This window comes from Solanum stenotomum, chromosome 10, assembly GCF_019186545.1.
Source record: "Solanum stenotomum isolate F172 chromosome 10, ASM1918654v1, whole genome shotgun sequence".
Classification (NCBI taxonomy): Eukaryota; Viridiplantae; Streptophyta; class Magnoliopsida; order Solanales; family Solanaceae; genus Solanum; species Solanum stenotomum.
This window is the reverse complement of record NC_064291.1, coordinates 3,931,491-3,940,983: the sequence shown is the minus strand read 5'-3', so window position 1 is coordinate 3,940,983 and position 9,493 is coordinate 3,931,491. Positions and strand designations below refer to the sequence as shown.

The following is a 9,493-nucleotide window of genomic DNA, read 5'->3' as shown; positions in this document are numbered from 1 at the left end:
ACTTACATAAATTCAGTCATAATGTGTTAATTACTTAATCCATTGGGAGTAGCATAATACCGAGTTGGACTAGGGTTCAACGTACCCAAATAGTCCCAGAACTACTAGCCACGTAGGTTGTAAGTCCCCTCTGTGGGCATCATTTCAGTGATCACGCTAGCATGTATCTATACCTCTGGCAGGATATATTGGGTCCTCTCGATGGGGCGTATACATCGGACTCCACATTTAGCTCATGCGGTTTTACTATCGGTTATTAATACTAGCTCTTACAGTTCAGCCAGATTCTATTACATTGACCATTTATCAGTATATCCAATATTTAATTTCAACATGTTATAAATTGGTCACTGCATTCAGTTAGCTCAGTATTCAGTATTTATATCATGTTCAGATTATATCATTGCTTATTTATTTTGTTCAGTTATATGTTATTTCAGCTTTATTATATCCTGCATGCTCAGTACCTTTCAAGTACTGACACATACTCTACGCTACATCTTCTCGTGATGTAGGTTCAGGTTCTTAACATCCAAATCACGATTAGATCGGTTCCCGATCTCCAGTTCAACAGAATCAATGTTGAGTCTTCATTCTCTGAGGACAATAGTCATGAGTTTCTTTTCAGTATTTTTAGTCCTTTAGTTTCAGTTTTGCTAGACTTAGATGGGGCATGTCCCAACATTTCTAGTCAGTTAGAGGCTATTTTCAGACATAGTTAGATTCAGCTTAGTATTGAGTTAATATCTTCTTTGTATTAAACTCATCAGTTTTCATTTATCTCAGTTATAGTATATGGGTATTCCCCATTTTTTCATTTTATTTATGGTTATAGCTTCCGCACAGTTTTTATTATTTAGTTTATCTTTAGTATGCTTATGATTATGCCAGCATGGTTAGCTTGGGGTCACTTGTGATCCTAGGCCCCGTGTCCGCGTCCAGGGGGTAGTCTCGGGGTGTGACAATTGTTGCACGTATATGCAAGTTCAAAACTGAGATCTTTTCGCAGTTACTCTGATTTGTTATAATCGAGCCAAGGTCTTTTAGAAACAACTTCTCTAACTCCATGAGGTAGTGGTAAGGTCGGCGTACATTATACCCTTATTAGATCCATTTGTGGGGTTTCATTAGGCATGTTGTCGTGGTAATGAATCGTAAATTTTTATTTCAAACAAAGGCTCTATCGGAAGTCGACTCTTTTTCTTTATGATGTAGGGCTAAGGTCTGCATACACTTCACCCTCACCAAATTCCATTTATGAAATTACACGTGTGTCATTGCTGTTGGTAACTAATCGTAAAGGACAATTCGTACATATATGTAAGGGTTACTTACCAATATGTACTAGCAACAAAAGTATTTTTCAGGAAAATAATGATGTGTATATGTGATGTATCAATATTGTATAAAAAATGTATAATTATGTATAGATGATGTACACCTATGTATCAAAGATGTATATACATTATTGATATAATAAAATAGACATTGCAAATCGTTTTCTTTTCAAATCTCACCTAAACAGTCTCAATAACTAAAATTAGCTCCTCTCAATATTTAGAATCGTTTTAATGTATTATTTACTCGAAGTGATTCACATTTATGCCACGTCAATTTTAAAGTTAAGCTCTAAACAAAAAATGGAGGAAGAGGAGGGGGAGGAGAAAAAGAATGAAGTAAGGAATGAACAAAGGAAGAAGTATTGATGTCCGAAAGAAAAATAACAAAGGAAAAAGGAAAAACAATAGCGATAAAGCACAATGCTCGAATTGATAGTGTCCTAATAGCCATTTTATGTAATTAATCATGGGCGCTTACCATCCGAGCAAAATGATTTTGCGTCAAGAAACTTTTTGTCTTTTCCCTTTATGTAATTGTAGTCTATTTCTTTATAATAAAAATAATAATTAAGTAATTTTTTTTATTAAAAATAATTATATTTTGAATTTCACTTCTCTAAACCCTAAAAATATCTGTATATAAGACTAAATTCATCATCTCCACAACGAAGGCCGCAGCTGCTTACCAGAAAACCCTAGTTCTCTCTTCCATGTGAGTACTCTCTCTCTGCTTCTGCTTTTTTCTCTCTCTATGAATGAATTTTGTGTATAAAACTATACATCGATAACTGTGTGCAGAAGTTAAGTGCAAATCAACAATGGCAGTACCTCTGTTGACCAAAAAGGTAGTGAAGAAGAGGGTTAAACAGTTCAAAAGGCCTCAATGTGACCGCAGAATCACTGTCAAGGTACTTTTTCTGTTTCAGTATTCCTGATTTATTTTTCATGCTTAGATTTTGTTTTATTGAGTGAGAAAACGCATGTGTTTGTATGAGATTGTTATGCGCGTTAGTGTTACTAGTTTGAATTGTTGAGATGTTGGAGAAATTTGTCCATATGAAGCTCACTGTGATTTCTTCTGTCCTATTTTGATGGTTTGGTTGAACGAAAACTTGTGCTTGTGTATGGTAGTAGGTTATTGAATTACTAGTTGACGTCTGATCAAGCTGATCTGAATTGCTATTGTGTTTAGAATTGAAATTAATAGGGAGGAATTGAATTTGGATATGTTTATGTTCTATTGTTTGTACTGGTATTCAGTTTATGTGAAGAGTAATGTGAAAAGGATGGTTAGATTTGTTTTATTTAGTAACACGAGTGTTCATATGAGATTTGTGATGCCCTTTAATATTGGGAAGGAAGTAATTTGTTGAGATGTAGCAGGGATTTACCTCAACTAAGCTCAATTTGAGTTCATCTGCCCATTTTTGGTTGGTAGGTTTGTCTAATGATTAGTTGAGGTGCGAGTAAGCTGATCTAAATAACTTACGTGAGGAATTGAGTGAGTTTGGTATGGTTTATACTTTTGTTCCTTACTGGCATTCTGTTTATGCAAACAGTAATGCTAAAAATATAGTAGTTTGTTTTTGCTGTGTGATTTGTTTATGCAAAGTGGCGTGATCAGGCTTATCCAACTGTACTATTAGTATTCAATGATGAATCAGAACATGCACTACCATCTGATCTCTATTGCATCTTTATGGCTACTTCTGTGATAATTTGCGAATTTTCTCTTCTTTCATGGTGTATTATGTAATTGAGTGATTGAAAACCATCAAATTCATGTGTGGCTGTGGGGAAAACTGAATAAAGATAGACAGGGTAGTGAAAACAGTTGTTCTAGGGGATGGAATGACTATTCTATTTAAATGAAGTAATAGGGATTAGAGGGTGTAAATTTGCTCCTTAACAGATGAGGAAATGAGAACAACTCTTAGGTTACTCTTTCAAAATCCAAACTTACTTTTCCAGTAATTGTGCTCTTCGTCATTTTAAAATGAAAATGCACCTTTAGAATTTGAAATTACTGCCTAGAATTAAATATTAGTTTATTCTAAAAGATGATTAGGGAAGGATTATTACTTTTCCTTTGGTATCCAAGAAACATAACTACCTCATTGCTATGCATTTCATCTTAAGGATGAGTCAAAATACTGAACAGGTACGGCAACAGTTTTAGTTCCTGATATAATATGACTTCTAATACTCTGTTCTCTGACCCCCCTCTGAATTTTTGTTAGAGAAATGAGAAAGCCATTGAACTTTATGTATAGCATACTTTGTGTAACATTAGTTGGTTGTGTATAGCATTATGCTGTTTAACTGGTTTGGTTTTTACCTAGCAATCTCTGTTAGGCATTTCCCTTTCATCAACTCTATTTGAACTCTACATGGCTTACCAAAGGAAACTAACTTTTGAATTTATCAATACAGCCAAGCTGGCGCCGACCAAAAGGTATTGATTCTAGAGTTAGAAGAAAGTTCAAGGGATGTGTCCTGATGCCCAACATTGGATACGGGTCTGACAAGAAGACCCGCCACTATCTTCCCAATGGATTCAAGAAGTTTGTTGTGCACAATGCAAGTGAGCTTGAGATTCTGATGATGCACAACAGGTAATGCAACAAGTATAGTGTTTTCCTAATCATTTGAACGGAAAGATTTCTCGTCTTTGATCTTTGCTGTCAATTGATCACATTTTTATTGCGTCACAGAACCTACTGTGCGGAGATTGCACACAATGTGTCCACTAGGAAGAGGAAAGAAATCGTGGAGCGAGCAGCCCAACTTGATGTGGTTATAACTAACAAGCTCGCCAGGCTGCGCAGCCAGGAGGATGAATGAGCATTTGCTGCTTGAGAAGAGAATTTTGCCCTTTAGAAGAGATCTATATATTCAGTGTTTGAACTTTTGTTCCCCGTGTTTGACTGCAAACCCGTTCTCTTTTTTCCTTAGATGTTGCTTCTGAACCATCCAATTGCTTTCAATTGTTTAAATCATCAGATTTTGTTTTTCCTCTTCTGCATATTACCATTGATGTCTCATATTGTGCTATATTAAGTTCCATTTTCGATATTCTCAACCCTCTGTTAGTGTTAGAATGCCTTAATTATTCTCTAAGATAACGAAATTTGTAATCACCTTTTGTCACTTTTCCCCCCCTTAAAACCCTGATTTCATCAATTATTATTAATAGTTATTAAACTGAAATCAGGGGTGGGGTAAGCTGTAAGCATGCCAATGTAGTTATTAAACTTGAAATGACAGAATCTTACGATGGGGTATCTTGATTGTTTAGAGAAGCTCTTATTGATATGGTCTACAAAATAATCTCAAATAATTGGTACTCTATACTGACAAATGGCCAAAATTAACAAGGAGATTTATTGTCTCCTGCTCTATTTGTTCTTCCTGCAAATTTTTTATCAAGAATGCTAAATGCACTACACTTATGTGACGTTCATAGGGTATGAGATGCCAAAATGGAGTCCTTTATGTCAATCACTTAGCATATGTTGATGATACAATCGTTTTCACTTCTTCAGATGAACAGCCTATGAGGTTGGTAATTTATACTTTGGCAAGTTATGAAAAGGTTAGCGGACATAAAATTAATAATGGAAAGAGTGTAGTATCCATGCATCAACAAGTTACTCAGGACATCAATAATCTAGTTTACAATGCTACTCAGATACCTAGGAAAAAGTTCCATTCACTTGTATAAAATAAGATGATTAAATGTAGAGAGAAAATAGAACAAGAGATTTGGTGCAAAGTTAACAAGGCAACTCTTACTTATCGTTGAATAACTGAACAGAATTGAGGGCCTAATACCACATTACTCCAGCAGACTTAATCTGTGATCGAACTATCATACTGATCAAAGAAGCAGCAGAAGATGGACAGTGTAATGAAGAATTGCTAAGAAGAATCTTACCTGAAGAACTAGCAAGACATATTGATAATGTTTTTTAAAAAAGAGGAGGAAAAACTTCAATTATGCTCCATATAAGTGGAACACTCTCTAAACAGTTACAAACAAGTTTGTAAAGGTGACTATAGTATAGCGGTATGAAAAGTTTGATGGCTCGAGGTGAACATAGATGGAGCTCCACGGAGGAATACTGAGATAAGTTGTTGGAGTTTCTGTGTGAGAGATGAAAAGGAAGATAAACTACAAGCACAAGCTAAAGCAATGAAGAATCCCCTAATCACCAACACACAAGCACAAACAATCAGTATACTGCAGACACTTGGGATATATATATGAAGAGGAAACAGATGGATAAAATCGTGACAGAAACAAAATTCCTAGTGCTAAAGAATGTCATCCCTTGAAATACTATTAGCATGATGATGGAGAATCTTGGAGGGTAAAACAGTGAGTTAAAGGAAGGAGCCGATCATTTACTAATCTAGCCTTGCATATGAGAGATCTTGTGTGAACAATAACATGTTGGAAGAGCCATATCTGCGAATCAACAAAAAAGGATGAGAAAGAGAGACAGAATAGGAGATCCTCATATATGCAAATTCTTCGGGAGGATTGTTTTAAAACGAACAGCTAGCTATTGGGTAATGCAAATACACATTACCCAATACATGGGAGAAAAGATACCCAATCCCTCAATCTCATCTATTGCTGCTGAGAAAGTATTTTCACGTCACTTAGGAGAACATCTTCTATAATAATTACTTAATTAGTTGTTCTACTGGCTATTGATTTTGTTGAACAACAATCAGTAGGATATGGAGTAAAGAAAGCACATAGTTGTTGTGTGCATATTAATGGAATAGCTAGAATTCTACAATTGCAAAGTACTTCAACGAAAAAATACCATGAAAAGCACTTGTCATATAAAGAAAAGTGCAGCATAACTAAGAACATAGCACAACGTACAAACACATGTTTCAACACAAACAGAATTCAACCCACACAGAAAAGTTTTTACTAGTACAACATAAAGACACTGAAGAACATAAAAACAGACCGGCATTTTACAGCCTACATCATTGCTCAGTACTCCTCATCATCATCATCACCTACTCCATCAGCTTCAGCACCAACCTCCTCATAATCCTTCTCAAGGGCAGCAAGATCTTCACGTGCTTCACTGAATTCACCTTCCTCCATGCCCTCACCAACATACCAATGCACAAAAGCACGCTTGGCATACATCAGATCAAACTTGTGGTCAATGCGTGAGAAGACCTCAGCAACACTTGTTGAGTTGGAAATCATGCACACAGCCCTCTGCACCTTAGCAAGGTCACCACCAGGAACAACAGTTGGTGGCTGGTAGTTGATACCACACTTGAATCCTGTGGGGCACCAGTCAACAAATTGGATGGTGCGCTTAGTCTTGATGGTGGCCACAGCAGCATTAACATCCTTTGGCACCACATCACCACGGAACATGAGACAGCAAGCCATGTACTTGCCATGGCGAGGGTCACACTTAACCATCATAGAAGATGGCTCAAAGGCACTGTTAGTGATTTCTGCAACTGAAAGCTGCTCATGGTATGCCTTCTCAGCAGAAATGACAGGGGCGTATGAGGAAAGCATAAAATGGATCCTGGGATAGGGGACAAGATTGGTCTGGAACTCATTCACATCAACATTCAGAGCTCCATCAAACCTCAAAGAAGCTGTCAGAGAAGATATAACCTGCACAGGTTGCAAAACATTAGTACCAGCTAATTGTAGCTAATTGATTTCAAACACCAATTTACAATTCTACATTACCTGTGAGATGAGGCGATTGAGGTTGGTGTAGGTAGGGCGCTCAATGTCCAATGAGCGCCTGCAAATGTCATAAATGGCTTCATTATCCAAAAGGATTGACACATCAGTGTGCTCAAGTAGAGAATGAGTTGACAGGACACTGTTGTAAGGCTCAACAACAGAAGTTGAGACCTGTGGTGAGGGATAAATTGTGAAACCAAGTTTGGATTTCTTTCCATAGTCAACTGATAGACGCTCCAGCAGAAGTGACCCAAGACCTGAACCGGTACCACCACCAACAGCATTAAAGACCAGGAACCCTTGAAGACCAGTACAGTTGTCTGCAAGCTTTCGGATGCGATCCAAGCAGAGATCAACTATCTCTTTCCCAACTACAAGGAGACACAAAGAAAACTATCAGCTTTTAAAACCAAATGATTTAAGTAAGAGTTGGTGAGGAGGTTAGCTTACTGGTATAGTGGCCACGAGCAAAGTTGTTGGCTGCATCTTCTTTGCCACTTATGAGCTGTTCAGGGTGAAAGAGCTGACGGTAAGTTCCTGTCCTCACTTCATCAATGACAGTGGGCTCAAGATCTACAAAGACAGCTCTAGGCACATGCTTTCCAGCTCCAGTTTCACTGAAGAAGGTGTTGAATGCATCATCACCCCCTCCAACAGTTTTGTCACCTGGCATTTGGCCATCAGGCTTTGGAAACAGAAGAAAGGATATTAGCAATTCATAATGAACAAGTTCCTCAAGATCTACAAGAAGGGAAGCAATTATGTATATTACAGAAGAAAACAAACGAAGCTAGTTTCAAAGGACAACAAGTTGGACAAGTAAGTTCCAAGACAAAGCCATCAAAACATAGAAATATAACCAAGGAACATCAATGGAGCATCATCATACATCAGCTCAAACATAAAAGACTCCAAATTAAATGTAATACAAATATACACCTAATTCAAAATTAATCATGTGCACAATACAAATATACACCTAATTCAAAATTAATCATGTGCACATACACAATCTTACATCTACAGATTTAACCAAGGATATAATATACTTGACATCAGAACCAGATCAATCTAAAGTACGACACAGGCATATAAACTTTAATTTTGGTGGTTTTAACTGAATCTATACAATAACATATCTCCTTAGAGCATTCCATGGACATATAACCTAAACATCAACAAATCATTCAATCAGATATACCGAAATAGTTCCACATTTTGAATCGCACTACAGATCTAACCACCGTATATTCCTTCAGATCTACTTTAAAAAATTTCACATCTCTACAACAGGAAACCTATAGATCTATCACATTTGAAATCAACCGGACAGTTATCAAACCTATATCTAAAATATTCTACCAGATCTACTGAAAACACCTACATCATCAGTCAAAAATTATTAACCCGCATTTGAAGTCAATCGGGCAGTTATCAAATCTATATCTCAAACATCCTACCAGATCTACTAAAAACACCTACATTACCAGTCATAAATCATCAACCAGATCAGTAGCATTTATTCACATATGATATCAATCGGACAGTTATCAAACCTACATCTAAAATATTCTACCAGATCTACTGAAAAAAAATCACATTATAGTAATATATCAATCAGATCTATTGTAAAAAAACTCAAATCTTCATTCAATCTAAACATGCATAACCTATAAACAAACTAATCAACCGGATCCGGAAAAATACTTCACATTTCCAACAATATACGAAGCAAAACACACAGATCAAACACAGAAAATGCGATTAAAATTCAAAAAAATATAAAAATTATACCTGAATGCCGTGCTCGAGGCAGTAAAGTTCCCAGCAAGCATTTCCGACCTGAATACCGGCCTGACCAATGTGGATTGAAATGCACTCTCTCATTTTCGGTATAGAAATGAAAAAATGGAAACCCTAAAATTCAAATGAAGGAGAAGAAGAGAAGGACGGCGTTTATCAAGACGCCGTTTCTAAAGACAAAAAGGAGAATTGAGAGTTTCGAAATTTCGAATTGTGAGATTGTGATATACTGAAGAGCTTCGTTTTTATAGGAAAAAAGGGGAAATGGATATCGGGTTAATTAATCCGGGTCATTAACTATGGTTAATATTATCTCCGAAAATTTCGAGTTTAATATTAACCGTGGGTTAAGTTAGGTGGTGTAGCCCGCGCTGTTTTTGAATTATTTTGAATTAAAGTTTCTCCTTCATTAGAATTGTGGAGTAATACACTTTTCACGGAAGAAATGTAATTACATAATTAATTACTATTATTTGATTGGTGGAAGTTATCGAAATTATTTTATTTAATTTCTACGTTTAATTTGTGTACTTCTTCGTTGTTACTCTATTTACTTTGCGTATTTGATTTTTGATATGTTTAAGTCAATGAATGTAACACT

At 36.3% G+C, this 9,493-nt stretch overlaps 2 protein-coding genes and 1 non-coding gene across 3 annotated transcripts; 2 read left to right on the top strand and 1 right to left on the bottom strand.

The window, feature by feature from the left end:
• The first annotated feature begins 1,926 nt into the window (after positions 1 to 1,926).
• On the top strand, positions 1,927 to 4,413 carry LOC125878259 (60S ribosomal protein L32-1-like). Its single transcript, XM_049559465.1, has 4 exons — positions 1,927 to 2,052; positions 2,139 to 2,248; positions 3,774 to 3,955; positions 4,055 to 4,413. Exons 2-4 carry the CDS (start codon positions 2,159 to 2,161, stop codon positions 4,182 to 4,184), a joined length of 402 nt encoding a protein of 133 aa, XP_049415422.1. The 5' UTR covers positions 1,927 to 2,052; positions 2,139 to 2,158; the 3' UTR covers positions 4,185 to 4,413.
• On the top strand, positions 2,950 to 3,029 carry LOC125843385 (small nucleolar RNA Z195/SNORD33/SNORD32 family). Its single transcript, XR_007443984.1, has one exon. It is a non-coding gene; the product is annotated as a small nucleolar RNA Z195/SNORD33/SNORD32 family (small nucleolar RNA).
• Positions 4,414 to 6,175: 1,762 nt separating the features above from the next.
• LOC125878246 (tubulin alpha chain-like) lies at positions 6,176 to 9,117 on the bottom strand. Its single transcript, XM_049559454.1, has 4 exons — positions 8,884 to 9,117; positions 7,540 to 7,774; positions 7,090 to 7,460; positions 6,176 to 7,011 (listed from the first exon to the last, which is right to left on the bottom strand). Exons 1-4 carry the CDS (start codon positions 8,974 to 8,976, stop codon positions 6,358 to 6,360), a joined length of 1,353 nt encoding a protein of 450 aa, XP_049415411.1. The 5' UTR covers positions 8,977 to 9,117; the 3' UTR covers positions 6,176 to 6,357.
• Positions 9,118 to 9,493: the final 376 nt, after the last annotated feature.